General features: G+C 32.1%; 2 protein-coding genes across 2 annotated transcripts; both read left to right on the top strand.

The window, feature by feature from the left end:
* Nucleotides 1-2,175: 2,175 nt before the first annotated feature.
* LOC103489519 (aspartyl protease AED3) lies at nt 2,176-5,557 on the top strand. The gene is made up of 3 exons (XM_008448744.3): nt 2,176-3,043; nt 4,317-4,791; nt 4,878-5,557. Exons 1-3 carry the CDS (start codon nt 2,552-2,554, stop codon nt 5,237-5,239), a joined length of 1,329 nt encoding a protein of 442 aa, XP_008446966.2. The 5' UTR covers nt 2,176-2,551; the 3' UTR covers nt 5,240-5,557.
* A 4,605-nt stretch (nt 5,558-10,162) lies between these two features.
* Nucleotides 10,163-12,631, top strand: LOC103489520 (trihelix transcription factor ENAP2). Its single transcript, XM_008448745.3, has 2 exons — nt 10,163-11,319; nt 11,780-12,631. Exons 1-2 carry the CDS (start codon nt 10,654-10,656, stop codon nt 12,281-12,283), a joined length of 1,170 nt encoding a protein of 389 aa, XP_008446967.2. The 5' UTR covers nt 10,163-10,653; the 3' UTR covers nt 12,284-12,631.
* The last annotated feature ends 5,918 nt before the right edge of the window (nt 12,632-18,549 follow it).

Here is an 18,549-nt window from a genome sequence, read left to right as displayed (position 1 = left end):
AATACATATATATTTGCACTCTCTGACTACTTTTAAATAATTAAAAGGAATATGATGAAGATCTCAACTTTAGTATAATAATGTTTCTAAAAAAATACCCAGTACTCTTTTAATATTATATAATCATCATTTTTCTTTTCAATCAGATTATATCTCTCCCCAATGCTCTTGTTTACACCTTAGCTTTTATATATGTTATCCCAAATAACTTCTGTTATTACTGTTTTTTCTTTCTTTCTTTCTTTCTTTCTTTCTTTTTTACCACTTTTTAAGGTAATAATGATAAAAATAAAGAACACACGGTTGACGGTAAATTAATAAATTTTGATGGTTTTTGGATAAACAATTCAATTCTTTTAAAAGAAATTAAATCATAAGCATTAATTAGTTTCACCTTATATGCTTTTGTTGTTTACCTTCTATCAAAATATTTAAAATCCTAGGTTTTTTAAAACTTATAAAGAAAAAGTAGGTTAAAAAACATCACTGTGAATTCAAATGTTCATTTAACAAAGGTGAAAAATATAATTTAAATTTTTGGAGTTTTTCTAAAACTATTTTTCTAGCTAGTTTCAAATTTAAGCTTCATTTTTCAAAACAAGCTTTAAATAAAAATTGTGTTTATATATATATATATACACATTTTTATAAAAGATATGATTATAAAAATTAAAAAAAAAAAAAAAAGTTACCAAATGAAAGCCTAATAAACAATAATTCTTTAATACTTTTATACAAATTAAAGTTATCTTCTCTCACACACACACATATGATTCAAATATCTTTTATCTGGTTTTATAAAACAATAATCTAAAAGGCTGAAATTTGATTGTGCCAAAGAAAAAAGAATTAAAATGGCTTGTTTTTACATTGAAAAAAGCAAACCTTTCAAGTACTTAAAAAGAAAAAAAACAATGTTTAGGTGAGAAAATGAAATGAAATTAATAATGAAACAATTAAAATGATGGATGCATAAGATATAATACCAAAACCAAAAGCCATTAGGAAATAATTAGATTGAATTATTGTATGAAATGACAAATGCCCCCACAATTCTCCAATTCTTTATATCTTTTTCTTTCCTCATAACGTGACATTATTTCCTTTATGTTCATCTTTTTTCAAACTTTCATCAATATTACTTTTAGTTTTCTTTTTTCTTTTTTCTTTTTTTCTAATTTAAAGTTTATTATAAATAGAGTATTATAATTACGTATTCAGACCAAAAGAGTAGTATATATGGTGATTCTTATACCTAATTAAAAGTCTGAATTAAAAAAAAAAGAAAATGTGTTTATGTAGTATCCAAACATTAATTGGATAAGTGAATTAGATTGAAAAAAGAAAAGTTTAAAGAGGAGAGACTAAAAAAGAAAAGAGAGAGATAATATTTGAAGAGTAAAGTTGTAGAGGTAATTTATAAGGTTGAAAAATGGGGAGGGAGGGAGGGAGAGAGAGACATGATGTGTGATGAAAGGGACATTGGCACGAGAGGGTCCAATGCCAAAATGGAATCCACTCTGTTCCCATAATATAATAATCCATTTTTCATCATTAAATCACTATTACTATTATTATTATTATTCCTTAGGCAGATAGAGGTATTCCCACTTCCCCACATCACATTTTCTCTATCCCACCATCAAATTTAAACTATTATTTTCTCCCATAATATTCTATCACTTCCCTCTTCCTCTTCCTATTTCTTAAACTTCAAACACAACATAACACACTATGTTTTTTTCATAACTATACCTATCATCATCCCTTAACTTTTCCTTTTCTTTTTATACAACATGTGAATCAATGATTTATGAGAAAAGTTACGCAGTAGATCATATAAACAACATATCTTTATTATTAATAATGCGAGACTTATTGAGTACCATCTATCCATCCATCTTAAGTTAATATGTAGGTATAATGCATAGTTGCAAAATCCAAACTTAATTATAACTTCATATGATTTTAATATAGTTTTAATTTGAAATATCTAACATATACATTATATTTGTTATCCATTTCAATAATTCAAATTTAATAATATTTGCACCAGAATTATTAAGTTGAGTGTATATAGTCGAAAACACGGGCACTTCACTGTTCACATAAGCAAACTATAAACATCAGCCAGAATCCAAAATTGGAAAAGAAAAAAAAAAAAAAAAAACTAACATTAAATTCTTTTTTGATTTATTAAGTTTCAAAGATTATTTTATTTTACACATTTACGTTTTAAAAAAGGTCGGTGTAGGCAGTGTTAATATCTTTCAAAATGGTGTTAAGATCCAATTTCATCGTCCACACATAAACTCAATCTATGTATATATATAAAATAATAGTTTAATTTGGTCCAATTAGAAGTACAATATATATAGGGCTATTATATTTAATTTGATATTAGTGTAATTGTGTTAAACTACAATTTATTTAACAGAGGGAATGGGGAGTATGAACGTTGTATAAATATGGATGGGGTGTGTGTGAGTCTTCCCCACAATCATATCATTCAATTAATTACTTCCAACATCTCTCACTCTCGAAGGAAGCCATGAACAACACAAAATCCCCCTTCCTTCCCCTTCTCCTTCTCCTTCTCCTCCTATTCTCCATTTCCACCGCCAAATCTCATATCCCCCTCAACTGCAACCCCGCCGATGACCGGAGTTCCACCCTTAAAGTGTTCCACATTTTCAGCCCCTGCTCCCCGTTCCGCCCCTCAAAGCCCCTCTCTTGGGCGGACAATGTGCTCCAAATGCAGGCCAAGGACCAAGCCCGCCTCCAGTTCCTGTCCTCCCTGGTGGCTCGAAGGTCGGTCGTCCCCATCGCCTCCGCCCGGCAGCTGATCCAGAGCCCCACCTTCGTGGTCCGGGCCAAGATCGGGACCCCTGCCCAGACCCTCCTCCTGGCCCTGGATACCAGCAACGACGCCGCTTGGATTCCTTGCTCCGGCTGCGTCGGTTGCCCTTCCACAACCGTCTTCTCATCCGATAAGTCGTCCTCCTTCCGTCCCCTACCCTGCCAATCCCCTCAATGCAACCAGGTACTCATCTCCCGGTATCTTATTTTTATTTTCCCCTTCCTCCACTCACAAATCTGGCCATCTGGGGGTGAAATAACATTTAAAGGGCATTTAAATATTTTTATTTTTTTTTTTATTTTTTTACTGCTAAACTAAATGATTATTTTAATCCAGCTCTCTCTCCTCTTACATTAATTTAACAGAATTTGACGCTGTTATAATTATGTGATTTTTATAAAGCTATTGAGTTATATGGTTAGATTTTGATTGTCCACACTCCTTCCACCACCCGCACTATGTCCTTCACTATATAATTAATTGAGAGTTATGGTTAGTTTTGGACTCCCACTTACCTTCCTATATATACCAAAAAAAAAAAAAAAAAAAAAACCCTGGTTCATATACATACACTAAAACAGAGGGGCCGGGCAAAGGAAGAAAAGAAGAATTTCAAGTGTTGAAAGTTGTAAGACCAAAGTAGAGGGAAATAGTGTTTAATTGTAAGAATTTTGTAGGGGGCGGTGTGATATTTAGCTAACTATAAAAGTGCGCCGCTTGTATTAGATTGGTGGAGAGGCCACATATCCACATATCCCTTGGAATATTCAATCATTATAACGACATACAATAAATCAATATTACTTCACTTATATAACATCCCCTTTTGCTTCCTCTTCTCTCTCCCCATCCCCACTTTATGCTTTTGAGTTTTTTCTTCTCCTTTAATATATATATATATATATATATTATAATTTGGATAATTTAAAGTTCATAAACTGTCGGTATGAAAACTTTTAAAATTTAGTAGTACATGACATGTATAATGCATTCCTTGTAAGGATGAGGTTAAAATCACTGAACTGAACTGCTTAGGTTTAGATGATACTATTTTATTTTAAATATAGAATGTGGCGACCAACTTATAATTAAGAAAGAGATATATTATTCTTTCTAATTAAATGGTAACCAATGTAGATTTGCATAGAAACTTAGGATGCTTTTGAAGAATCCAATCCGTGTTCCCACGTGCCAAGCAATCGTTTCACTTCGAGGCAACACGTGTGACAGGAAAAAGAAAAGGCGTGATTTTTAAATCAATTCCGTACGAGTTGTTTCTTTTGATTTTAATAATTATTTTGGGTGTCTCTAGAATCTATGAGTGTCAGTGAGTCACCGACCGGAGAGGGTGGAGTCACGGGCCTAAACAAAAACTTTTCCCAAAGAAGAAAGAAAAAAATGCTTGTCGTATTCGAGGTATCACGTTAACGCAACGGTGACGCCTTTTATTTGTCAGGTACCGAACCCGAGTTGCAGCGGCACCGCGTGTGGTTTCAACCTCACGTACGGGAGCTCCACGGTGGCGGCGGATCTGGTTCAAGACAACGTAACTCTGGCCACAGACTCCGTCCCGGCCTACACATTCGGCTGCATCAGGAAGGCCACGGGTAGTTCAGTACCGCCGCAGGGGCTGTTGGGTTTGGGCCGAGGCCCATTATCACTTTTGGGCCAGAGCCAGAGCTTGTACCGATCCACATTCTCCTACTGTCTTCCCAGCTTCAAATCGGTCAACTTTTCTGGGTCGTTGCGTCTTGGGCCTGTGGCCCAGCCCATTAAAATTAAGTACACCCCGCTGCTCCGCAACCCCCGACGGTCGTCCTTGTATTATGTGAATTTAATTGCCATCAGAGTCGGCCGGAGAATCGTCGATATTCCTCCCTCTGCTCTCGCTTTTAACTCCGCCACTGGCGCCGGCACTATCATCGATTCCGGTAATTTACGACTCTGTAGATTTAATGTGTTTCGATAAACAATGGCCAAAATTTGAATATATATAAAAATGGTTGTTGTTGTTCAGGGACGACGTTCACAAGGCTGGTGGCACCGGCGTACACGGCGGTGAGGGACGAATTCCGTCGAAGAGTGGGGAGAAACGTAACAGTTTCATCCTTGGGCGGGTTTGACACGTGCTATACGGTCCCAATCATCTCTCCCACCATAACCTTTATGTTCGCGGGAATGAACGTGACTCTTCCACCGGACAACTTCCTGATACACAGCACGGCGGGATCAACGACGTGCCTGGCCATGGCGGCGGCCCCGGATAACGTGAACTCTGTACTGAACGTGATTGCTAGCATGCAGCAGCAAAACCATCGCATACTGTTCGACATTCCGAATTCCCGCGTGGGAGTTGCCCGTGAACCCTGCTCCTCTTAATCGATATAACACAAGTTTGTGGTGGGAGTGATTGTTGGTTTTTAGAAATTAGAATAAGAATGTGTGTGTGGTAAAAGTAAAAGTAGTAATTTTGAATTATTGGTGGTTTGTTTGTTTTTCTTAATTTAGTAGTGCCAATGAATGGAATGGAGTAAGATCGAAGTGGGGGGGGTGAGAGAAGCAAATTAGCAATTAAAAAAACATTGGTTTTGGTGTCATTTAATTTGGGATTTGGAAGGTTTTAGGTTTTATTATATTATTCAAACGTCGTCTCCCTTTCTCTCTACCTAAAACAAAAAGGCTTTTTTTGGTTTTCTATTTCTCCCCCTTGTTTGTTTCTGTGTTGAAGGCTACTTTTACTACTGAACAGTACTACACTTATTTTTATATTTATATTAGATGAGAAAAGACAGATTACGAATTGATCCTATTCCTAATTACTTTCTTAATTAATTAGCTAGCTTGTTTCCTCTTAAAACACAACACATTATTTATTTTCTATTCATTGCTATGTTAAACTATGATGTTTCATTTATTTAGTTGTACCTGCTAGTTGACTTTTATCTCTATGTTTCAGGGAAACAATTAAAATGAAGAAACAAGTACCAAAACACAAACTTTTTCATTAAACAACCATCACATTATAAGAACTGTGTTTATATCACTTTTTAATTTTTGGTATATATATGGGGTCGTGCATGATTATTGTAGATCTTAGTTTTTGTCTGAAACTTGGAATAAATTTTGCTCCAAAAAAGATCATTTTGAAATATTTATAAAACACAAATGATAAAGGGTTTGAACTTATATATATATACATATAGTGAGTTGACGGGGCTCCAATCCCTCCTCTAAAGTAAATATAGTGAGTGATATATAATATTGAAAGTTTGAATTTTTGAGAGAATAATGAAAATTTTGAAATAAATGGTTAAATTAATTAACTCAATTTTTTATTCTAATTTAACTTAAAAAATAAAAAAAATATTCTTGATGGGAACGAGGAGGTGAGTTTATGGAGAAAAATAAGTTTGAGGAGAAAGAATAAAGTTGAGAGAGAAAAAGATAAAAAGTAAGTTCGAGAGAAAGAAAGTTGAGAGATATGTATGAGTAGCAATGGAGGAAAAAAAAGTGTCCTCCCATCCATCCAATAATATGAATAATTAATAAATATACATGATTAGTTTGTTTAGCTAACATTTCTATTTTTTCTACTACCCATATTACTGGTAATTATTTCTTCTTTAATTTTTATGAGTTATTTTACTTTTTTTTTTTTTTTTTTTATCAAACTCTTACCAACTATCAATGTGATTATTATAATATGCTTTTTGAATAGTTTGTTGTCTAATACAATTACCTTTAAATCAAACCTCTTTTTATCTCAATGTTGTTTAAGCAATATTTGCTCACAACAACATAGTTGTATCCACAAACAAATTTTGAGTTGATATTCTTTTTAGTTAGTAGTAAGGGTTTTGAATCACAAATCTTTTGATTAAGTGACTTTGACCATCTTTTGACCTAAGTTGATATTTTGTAATTTTACATTTTATGCCTTTCCTAGGCGATTTTCTTGTAATATTTTATTTGTTGGATTTTCCTTTTTTTTTTTTGTTGTTTTGAAGAGATTGTTGTTTTTATGTTGATTAATTTTATTGACAATATGAGATATATTGGATTGATTTGTTTAGTGCAAATAAAATATAGGGATTTAAACCTAATTGACACACTAATTGTGATAAGACTATGGTGAGATAATTGTTTCGGAAAGAAAATGTATGATTGAAGAATTAAATTTAAAGAAATGAACTCATTTTGGTATTTGTTTTTTCCCCTTTGATTTAAAGAGAGACAATGAGTGGGGGGGTTGGCAATGTTTAGAAAAGTTAAATTTCCCTAGATGCCCTTTTAGAGTATACTAAAACCATTAGGCCTTAATCACTTTCATAACTATATAAATTTAAAAATTGATAATGATAGTAATGAAATGAAAAAAACAAAACAAAACACACAATTTTAGACATTGATTTAACAAGTCCAAAACCCTTAAGTAAGGGTTCATTCAATAATCATTTTGCTTTTCAATAGTGTAATTGTTTTCTTATACTCTACTTACCACACTTTTATTTCTTACATTGCATTTAAATCTACAAAAACAATTTTTTTCCTCTTAAATTACTTTGTATAATTAGGTTTCCAAATTTGGGCATTATTATTGACAAACGGAACAAAGAAACTCGTGTTAGCATTTATAGAATTAATTTTCTAAAACTAATAACTACAACTATAAGAATAGGGTTATTAATTTTTCATTTTTTTAGTTGTTGAGAGTGGAACTTATAAACATGCCTTCCACTCCTAATTTTTTAAATCCAACAATTTTAAGGTTGTTTTAAAACTATAAACTAAATTTGAATGAAAACTAAAAGATTGTAATTTTAAATTCTATTTTTAATTTTAGAATTTGGTTATTTCAATTTTAAGGGTTGTTTTAAGAGAGATAGAAGCTATGGGGTAAAGAAATTAAGGATAACAAAGAAAGCTTAGTTTTTGAAAAGCAAATGGTTAACAGGTGGGCAAGTCTTTTATAACGTTTTTTCTTTTTATCATTTATGAAAAACTAAGTTTTGAAAATGGTCAAAATTTTGAAATTTACACAGAAAAAGGGTGACAAAATATAGTAAAATTTATCAAATTGTCCATATTGCATTTTAGTTTTTTACTATATTTTGTGAACATCTCTTCTAAGTAGTAGAAGGTTGTTAGAGAATTTTGGAAGGAAACAGAATAAACACATTATACAAAAACAAAAACAAAGCATATGAACTAAATTTAGGAGAGGGGGATAATGGGAGGAAAAAGCCAATCCTAAAAGACCAAAATTATTCATTTATGCAAATTGCCAATTCAATATGGAAGCCACCAAAACAATAATCTATTTACTTTATTTATTTATTGAAAAGGAAAGGGGGAAAAAAAGGTAGGAATAAAGCGAAAGGTGGGTTTGAAAAGAGGGGAAAGAGTATGCAACAAAAGTTGGAACCTATAAGATCTAAATTGTATAGGGTTTTCTCTTTTATAATTTTAGTAGTGAAAGAAGATGAGGGTTTTAATTTAATTTGTAGCACATTGGCTGGCTGGTGGTATTGGTGTTGGTGTTGGTGTTGATAGAGATGATATATGCTACTACTAACTACGCCACTACCTGTTATATGTTAGTGGTGATGGTAGTGGTGGTGATTGTGAATTAGAGTGGGTGACAACCCCCACAATAATATGCCTTTTACCCACCACCTTCTTCTTACTCTTTCATCACTACTTCTTTTTTCCTTTTTCTTTTTCTAAAACAATAATATAAACTTTTATATATATATATATATATATATATATATATATATACACATACATACATGCGCATGTGTTAGATTATCATCAATCTAATATGGATTTTCTTTAAAGAAAAAAACAATACGTTAAAGTAATTAACGACCTTATTTGATCTAAACCCTAAACCTTAAGTTTAATCATCCCTCAATAATTTAGAAACCATTATTTTTGTTATTAGGATGAAAATCAAATCAAGTCCTTAAACTTGACAAAGCTTACGTGATCCTTTATCACTATTTTTCTAAATGTATTGTTTTTTCTTTAAACTTACTTACGGATATTAATAGGTTAGTGATTAGGGATGGGTGGGGACATGTATATATACAAAAATAATTGTTAAAGAAGAATGAATAATAATAGTAAAAGAAAGGTAAGGGATGCGAAAGATTAAAATAATAATAATAATAATAAAAAAAAAAAAAGAAGAAGCTTTTATGGAAGATGACATATATATGCTGAATGGATGTATGGAGAGTTTGGCTTCATATCAACGCTAACAGGCAAAGGAAGAAAAAAGAAAGCATCACACACACACACACACACACACACACACACCCCATTTGAAAAGAAAAAGAGAGAAAGAAAGAAAGAAAGAAAGAAGGAAAGGAAAGTTATGTAAGGTTTTATGTTCTTCTAAGGTTAACATCATTATAACGAAATTGACAAAAAGTGATATGAGTTGATTTTGTCAAATATTAGGTTGGTTGCCCACTAATTCATTACTAATTACCCTCCCCCTCCTCCAAATGTCCATTCCATTCCATCTCTCTCTCTCTCTCTATCACTTTTCTTTCTTCAATTATTTTATATTCCATTCGAAATCCCACACCCACCCTTTCTTATTAACCATCCACACACACCACCACTACCACCATTACTAAAACCCTCTCTCTCTCTCTCTCTCTCTCTCTCTTCTTAAATAATTCATATTCCTACCCCTCTCATCATCAAATCATATCTTATATCCAATTACTTCAAACAATGTTATTCCTACTTATTCACTAAAATAATTACAATTTTTATACTTTAATTAATATTATTCTTGATTTGGTATCTACAGATTGTAATCTAAACTAAAACTAAAGCTAACCTATATAGTACTACAATCACTCATACTTATTGCCTATTATTATTGCATAAAAAAGAGTATTATTCTCTTTCTTTTCATTTTTCATTCACCCTCGTAATAAAAATTTAATCCTTAGCTTGTCTAAAAAAAGAATTATAGATATCAACTCCCACAAACTATCCTACTCTACCTACTAACTATTTTTCTCTCTATTTAGAATAATATTATTCATTTTGTGTGAAGTCAAAACTTCAAATCTTTCCTCCAAATTTATTCCATTTTGCTTTGATCCGTTCTAATTAAATATGTTAGCCATTTTTTTTTAATATATAAGTTGTAGCTAGCTAGGTATTTCTTTTAATTTCGTTTTTTATTTTAGTAAACATAATGAACATAGGTTGATAAATGTTAATCCACATGGTTACATTAATTAACTCAGTCTTTAATATTTACCCACAAATAAAGCAAAAAGAAAAAGAAAAAAAAAAAAAAAAGAAACATATATACGTATCCCATAAACTAGGCTAAAAAGTTAGGAATTCCTAAACCCATAACCCAAAGAACGAAATCTACCCATTTCACTCTCTTTCCTCCCTATCAATCTTTAATTCCATCTCTCTCTCTCTCTCTCTCTCTCCAGTTGGCCACTACCTATGGAATTCTCCCTCTCTCTCTAGAATGCTAGTGGTTCTTTTTCTTTTATTTTTTAGGTTAGTGTCACCCACTACTACCCTTCTTCTTATGCTCAAAACCCCCCCTGGCCTCCACTTTGATATTGGTAATGCAAGAAACAAAAGAAAGGTTTCGAAAGAAAGATGTTAGCAGGTAAGTAACAAGAGAAAAAACTTCGAACTAAGTTAAAAAAAAAAAAAAAAAAAAAAAAAAAAAAAACTTGAATTTGGGATTGATCATTAGGATGCTATAATCCCTGATTGAGTGATTGACTCCCATCGCCATGGAGATCAAACCCACTCCCTCATCACCACCCACAACCGAGATCAAACCCGAGATCAAATCCACTCCCTCATCACCACCCACAGCCTCACTAACACTAACACAAACACAAACCTCCCCTTCTCTTTTATTTAACCACCACCACCACCACCACCAGCTTCCCGACGACAACCCATCTCCCAAAGAAAACCATGTTTCCACCGGAGGAGGAGGAGGAGGAGGAGGAGGAGGAGGAAAACGGCTAAAACGAGACGAATGGAGCGACGGGGCAGTGTCGACTCTGTTAGATGCGTACGAGTCAAAATGGATACTACGAAACAGAGCAAAATTGAAAGGGCATGATTGGGAAGATGTGGCTCGCCATGTGTCTTCAAGATCTAATTTTACCAAATCTTCCAAAACCCATACCCAGTGTAAGAATAAAATTGAGTCTATGAAAAAAAAGTGCCGTGCTATACCTGCTTCCGCAGCCTCTTCTTGGCCTTGGAATCACCGTGTTCAGCATTTCCTTGGAGGAAACTCTAATCTCACTCCACCACCATCGCCGCCGCCACCACTTGTTGATCTTGTCGATCCTCCTCCTCCTCCTCCCTCTCCACCGCCCTTTCTTTCGCCGCAAAATTCCCATGGATCCAATGGTGTTGATAACATTAATCCTTCCCCTAAGGTAAATCAATTTCTTCCCTTTTTTTTTTTTTTTTTTTTTTTGCTTTTTTAATCTATCTATTATGGAAATACTTTTATCTTATGGGTTTTAATTGTAAATTGCGTACGTACTCGCATATATATTTTTGCAGACATATATATATAAATATATAATAAACAAATACAGCTTTTGTTTTGGAAGCAGAAAACTAGAAGAAAACTTTTTCCTTCACACTCTATTACAATTCAATTCTTCCCAATTCCTTCATACTTAGCGTAGCTTAATAAATATATTATTATATTATAATTTGTTTAGTTTATTAAACTCTAACAATTAGCATTAGTTTAGATTTCGGTTTCTAAACTAATTGAATTATTCTTATAATTATTTTTTAAACAATATTAATTAATTAGTTTATAAATAAAACACCATTGGGTCGCCTAATATATATTATATGTAATTAAAAAAATGATGATTGTAGGAAGATGGAGTTGATAATGGAAGAGGAGGAGATGAATTACTATCAGAGAAGAACAAGAACAAGAATAAGAATAATAGTAATAATAAGAAGAAGATGGTACCAGAGAAGACAGACAGTAGTAGCAGTACACCAGCTGCAATAGTATACAGTACTAGTGATGAGAAATTAGGAAAGGGGGTAGCAGCAATGAGGTCTAAATTACAACAATCAAAAATGAAGAAGAAAAAGAGGAGGAGGAGGAGCGGCGAGGTGGATTCGTTGGAGGAGATAGCGGGTAGCATACGGTGGTTGGCGGAGGTGGTGGTGCGCTCGGAACAAGCTAGAATGGAGATGATTAAGGATATAGAAAAGATGAGAGCTGAAGCAGAGGCCAAAAGAGGGGAATTGGATCTCAAAAGAACACAAATCATTGCAAATACTCAATTGGAGATAGCTAAGCTCTTTGGATCTCCTACCACCAAACCTCTTGTTGATCATTCTTCACTAAGAATTGCTAGAACTTAATTAAATTATTTTTTATTTTAATTCCCATATATATAATGGGGGATTGGGGGGACACTAAATTATGTTAACTACCTACTACTACTACTACTACTACTACTACTACTACTACTACTACTACTACTACTACAACTACTACAACTACTACTACTCTCTCTCACACCCTCTTATATATACTTAATTATAACTTTAGTAATATTCTAATTATATTACTATAACCCTAGCCCTCCCCCGGCCCTTTGTTATTCAATGTAAGCTTCCCTCTTTCATTCCAGCATGCATCTAAAAATGCTGTTTTTGTTTCAACTTACTTTCAGAACAATTAATAATAAATATAAACTTTTTATGTTATATATTACTTACTAACATTTTGATTGGTTCTTTTCTATCCCCATATGAATTTTGTCATTCATTCTGTTACCAACACTCTTTATTTTTAATTTCTTTGGTAAAATTTAAATAACTAGGTTACGTATATGAATTAGTTTGAATCAACCGCACCACCTTTAGAGTGGTCTAATTGAACAACATAATGATTTAGTAAATAAGAGATTAATATTAATATTGGTATCTGAAAAGGATATCTAAGGTAATGCAATGTTTGGGGTTCCTCTAATTGGAAGTTTGATCATATATATATATTTTCATAATTGTTGGATTCAGAATATGTAATTGTGGGTATGTGGGGAGTGGAGATTGTTTTGAAGCAAAACTCCCGAAGAAGAAAGTGGGGGGGTTTGGGCCATTAGAAATGGGTTAGGTCTGATCCAATATTTGATAGCCCACTATATGTTTAACTAATGATAGAATGTTGTTGCAAAAATCAAAATGAAACAACGTGAGTGAGGTGGGTGTGGAAAGTTTTGTTGTTATGCAAATATATAGAGAAATCATGAAGGATAGAAACTATAAAGCCAACTTTCTCAAACCTCTACGTATCTCTTCCCCTTTTTCTTGACTTTGTAAAATGTTTTATTATTATATCATTTTTCATGGATTCCCCCACTTTAATTTCAAGGTCCCAAGTCCACAAAAACTTCCTTCCTTCCTTTCTTTTTTTTACTTTTAATAATAATAATAATAATAATAATAATAATAATAATAATAATAATAATAATAATAATAATAATATATTGGTATGTAAAATATTATTTTGTACTAATTATCTATTATTATTATTACTGAAAAGATAAGGCACACTTGCAACGTGAACAATTCTTTTAATTGCAATGAAGTCGAAAGGGAACTACCCACACCCAAATGATCAAAACCACATTAAATGAAAAAAAAAAAAAAAAAACTATTATTCCATGCACATGGTCCAATTTTTAGTTTTTTCTAATTATTATCATAGTCCATAGGAATTCAATCATCTATATCAATTATGTATTCAGTACGTTGAATAAATAATAAAGGAAATCCATATATCAATTATCATTGGATTATTTATATAGAAAATAAATTTTAGGTGACATCAAACCAATTTTCACATGATATCATGTGATTCTTAACATAAATAGATTTTGTTGTCAAACTTATATTTGACACTATAAGGTTTCATGTGATATTTGGAAGAGAACAAAAGTTAAAGCACTAGAAGAAAAAAAAAACGATTTTTAAAATTTTAATTTGATTTGACCTATAGTAGGAGTGGCATGTTGACCAATTTCCATCCTTTTATTCAGAAAGAACAAATTGTAAAAACCACAGTAAGCATCAAACTTTTCATTATAAAATAGGATCTTAATCCTAAATCAATTTTTTTTAGCAAATTGGAAAAAGAGAGGAAAAAAAGGAACTTAACAATGACCTCACCTCTAGATATATATAGAAATGTTAAATCCATCAAGTCGTGAATAAATTTAATAGTTGAATAGCATGCCAAAAGATAGGGAAATATAGATACTTTATTGGGAATAAATTTGTAGTATATTAATGTAATATAATATTTGAAAAGAAAAAAGAAGCGAAAAGAATATTGTTTGTCTGAAAGAATATTTTAGGGTTGAAGAATCAGAATGGAAGGTTGCATGGTGTTAATATGGTGAACAGGAAGCATGAGGTGATGAATGAAATGGATCAGATCATGAAGTACCTGAATGACTATGTTTGGATTCGGCATATATATCCTCAGGGCATTAAGCAAATAATAATTAATGTAGAGGAGGAAGTGTTGATGTTGTTGCTAAGAAATGCGATCTAGAAACACAAAGGTGTTGTTGGCATCTGGTTCAAAAATAATTTCCCCTCCGCCCTCCCACATCCACATCTATATATAAGAAATGCAGCTGTAAAAGAGGTGACGGCGGTTGGGGTGAAGCCTGAAAGGGCTAACCAACCGACAGAGAGAGGGTCAACAAAATTCTGCCCACAAAGCCAAAGACACAAAGACAGAGACAAAGACAAAGACACAAAGACAACCCCGGAATACACACCTCCTTCTTTCCGCCACCCTACTTTTTCCACGCGCCTTCCTCCCTTCCTACACAAACTCCCCCAAGCATTTCCATTTACCATAAATTTTTTACTACCAATCCATTTTTAATCACTACAACTAATATTCTACCTTTTCACACTCTAAATCTGCGTCCTCTCTTTAACTTTCCTTTTTATATCTTTAATCTAATCTTTATTGATACCAAACAATTCTAAATTTATTCTCTACAGCTGGTTTTTTTACTAAATTTTGTAAGCGGTTTCAGTTTTTCTCCTACTTTTATGATCTCTACCATAACTTACTTTTAATATTTCAATTTCTTCTCTCTCTACTACCTATGCTTCTTATTATTATTCTTTTTTAACACAAATAAGAAAATGTCATTCACCCACTTTTTTTCTTTTATAATACATCAGTAGATATCAAATTTTAGTACATTCATCCGTAATCCATTACATAGATGATTGGACTAATGAACACCACATTGAAACTACAAAAGTTCATACGTTCAATGATTTTTTATACAGCTTTTTTTGTTTCTTCAAGTATATATAACATTTTTTTTCTCTATCTCTAGTCTATTGTTTGTTGCTTTTCTTATAATTAAAAAATATTTCGCTACTCATTTGTTAATATCTTAAACATACATAACACAAACATAACTAATATATAAATGTGTTTGCAATTAGAAGATAGCTAGTTTGAATAAGAAATTTCCTTGTCGTTATCATTGTATTAACAAAAACAATAACATTTTGGGTACTCATTTCTTGAAAGTTTTAGTAGGTCTCATTTATTGAAAGTTTTAAATTGAAAATGTAAAATTGTTACATTGTAATGTTTATTTTAGATGTTTGTTTGTCATGCAGACATGAAATAATAATTGAGAAAAAATTGTTAAAAAATGAGAGAGAGAGAGAGAGAAAAAACCAAAATTGTAGAAATTTTGAAAATTTATAAAAAAAAAAAAAAAAATGAAAAACACAGAAATTTACAAGTCTTTCTGGTTCTAAAAAAAAGTCCAAAAAATAATCAAATGGAGCACTTAAGTTTAGGGCAGAAAAGAAAAAAGAAAGAGAATTAGGCATAACGAGAAAAATTATAAAAATCACCATTACCAAACCAACTAGAAACAATTAATAATAAAGTTCACTTTAATTTTTCTACACATTTCTGTCAATCATTCATCTTTCTACCTCCTATATAGTAAAAAATCTCTCTTAATTTACCCAATGCCAAAAACAAAAACAAAAGCCGCCGATCGCCGGAAGGCACAATGTTGATCGAATTCCGTGTCATACGACGAGGTTCCCGACGCCGACATCTGAAGGGGAAAAAGCGAGGAGAAGAAGCGCCGCCATGATTCCAACTGGGAAGAAAAGGAGCACAAGCGGCGGAGGAGGCAGGGGCGGAAGAACCAAAGGCAGAACGACCATGGAAACTGCAACGGCGGCGAGGACGAGAACGGACACTAAGTTGAAGCAACGTACCATAGCAATTTTCCGGGGGCCGGAGATTTGATCATGTCCTTGAGCGGCGGCAATGCGTGGGGAAAAAAATCCGGTGAGGACGGCGTGGATTTTAGATTTTGGAATTTGGATTTTGGATGGGAGGTTTAGAGGCGGAGGAATTAGGGGTGGGGGTTTATATAGCTCTACGCCACTCAGCTTTATTAAAAGAGAAAATTACGTTTTCGCCCCCCTCTTCTTTTTTCTTTTTTAAATTTAAATTTAATTTTGCTATATATTTTCCTCTAAATTTAAATACTAGTCCCGTAGGTGTAGTTTATTGTTAATTTTTCTTTAAAAGAATAGTCCTTTTATTTATTTATTTATTTAAAATTAAAAGTAAGAAAAAGGGGTTGCAAAATTTGTGTTTAGTAAGAACTAAATTAATTAAAAAAAAGTATATAGAGGTAATTTTTAAATGGATGGAATTAGAAATTAATATTTATTGAAGAGGATGGGAAGGGGTCAAATGGTATTCATTTGATTTGAATGGTGAGAGAGAAATTAAATAAATTGAAAAAGCGTTTTTTGTGTATTTGGGGGGGGTCAGCGCGTGCATGCATCTACGCACCCGTTTTTTTATGACTAATGAAATGAATCACCACCGTTTGATGATTTTTATCTACCATCTGGGACCCACAAACTTGTTTCCTTTTTAACTTCCGTATTAATTGAAATATTAATGTATTTTTGGGAAAAAAGAAAAACTAATTTCCTTTGTACCAAAACTTGGTTTTGGGTTTGAATGCTTATGGACAAGCAATCCACATTTTGTACTTTTCTACTTTCTTTTTCTTTTTCTTAAAGTTACAAAATATTATTTTCATTTATCTAATTTTGAGTTTTCATTCTTTTGTCTTCTCCTCTCTCAATTCTTTATTTTTAAGTACCTCTCTTTTCTTCCTTTGTTAACCCTTTACACAACCCTGCTTCAACTACCATCTCCCTTGTTGCCTAGTTTTCAATTTAATTAGGCAGTATAGGATCCATGGATGCTTCAATTTGGGGGTCTATATTTTTAACTTTGTCCCCCCCCCCCCCCCCCCCCCCCGTTATAAGGAGGTAAATTTATTATTATTTTTTAACTTTTGTCAAATAGAAAAAAGGAGTAGCTAAAATGATCATATTCTAAAAAATGAGTACCTAAACATGAAAAAAAATAAAACAAAAAAAAAATCTAAAATGGGAAATAAAAAGTTGGAATCTCTTATTAAGGTATCAAAACACAATTAAAAACACAAACACCAATAGCTAACTAAATATTATATATGGTATTTGTCTTGTAAACATACTTAAAGTACCTAAAAGTACTCTTAAAAATTCTAATATTATTAATTTGAAGTAATTAAGAAAAGAAATAATAATAGTTAGAAGTTGAAGTTTGGGTATTAAGTAATATATTTAATATAAGTGGGTGTTAGAAGAGAGATTTATTTAGATTTGGTTATATAAGAATCAAATTCATTGAATAATAAAACTAAAAACAAAACAACCCCATACTTTCACATCCTAAAATAGCTCAATCTACATTGTATCCGTCTATGTCGTTTTTTTCTTTTTATAGAGAAAAACTTCAAACACACACAATTATAACGATGTAACCTTTTTTCATTTTTATAATCTCCGATTTCATTTACTTAAAAGTTTTTTTCCCCTTAATGTTCCTTATCCAAATAAAATTACTTTTGAATCAATATAGAATTGGAGTTTGAATATATAGCTTCTTTTCAACACTCATCGCTTCTCAGGCAAGACTCCCAGTTGGAAATGATTTAAATAATTGTCTCCATACTTGAGTGACAAAGTCACCTTCATATTTGTATATACATAAACCTCCACAATGCCTCCTAGGTTTGACACATGTCCTAACCTTTTTCTTTTATATATATATATATATATATATTGGTCTTATTAAACATAAATTATATTAATGTCTTGAGTCCAAATTTATATTAACGCCCTACCTATAGTTGAACTAATTTATGATCGATAGGAGGTTTTAACTTTTTCCACCGTAAACACTCAACAAATTTTTAGAAATAAAAAAACCATCATACTTCATGTTTGTTAAATCACACAAAATTAAAGTTTAGTAATCACATAGGTTTGTGCATTCTACTTAAAGAAACATAGATATCGACAAGTCTTGTTGATTAAAGATTGGTAATACATATTTGAAGTAACTTTGTCATATCTCAAATTTAAATACAACTTAATTCACTGAAACATATAATTTAATTTTCAAGTAAGAGATTTGAGGTTGAAAATCCCAAAAAAAAGAAAAGAAAAGAAAATACAACTCAATTTTGGAATAACTTAAATCC

This window comes from Cucumis melo, chromosome 10 (genome assembly GCF_025177605.1).
Source record: "Cucumis melo cultivar AY chromosome 10, USDA_Cmelo_AY_1.0, whole genome shotgun sequence".
Classification (NCBI taxonomy): domain Eukaryota; kingdom Viridiplantae; phylum Streptophyta; class Magnoliopsida; order Cucurbitales; family Cucurbitaceae; genus Cucumis; species Cucumis melo.
Note: the sequence above shows the minus strand (reverse complement) of the source record. Positions and strands in the feature narration are given on the sequence as shown.

What these genes read in the sequence shown, in the direction of transcription:
- LOC103489519 (XM_008448744.3), top strand. Translation starts at nt 2,552, where the DNA reads ATGAACAACACAAAATCCCCCTTCCTTCCCCTTCTCCTTCTCCTTCTC. An exon ending in AATCCCCTCAATGCAACCAG is followed by an intron (nt 3,044 to 4,316) that starts GTACTCATCTCC and finishes TTTATTTGTCAG; the next exon opens with GTACCGAACCCGAGTTGCAG. An exon ending in CGGCACTATCATCGATTCCG is followed by an intron (nt 4,792 to 4,877) that starts GTAATTTACGAC and finishes GTTGTTGTTCAG; the next exon opens with GGACGACGTTCACAAGGCTG.
- LOC103489520 (XM_008448745.3), top strand. Translation starts at nt 10,654, where the DNA reads ATGGAGATCAAACCCACTCCCTCATCACCACCCACAACCGAGATCAAA. An exon ending in ACATTAATCCTTCCCCTAAG is followed by an intron (nt 11,320 to 11,779) that starts GTAAATCAATTT and finishes TGATGATTGTAG; the next exon opens with GAAGATGGAGTTGATAATGG.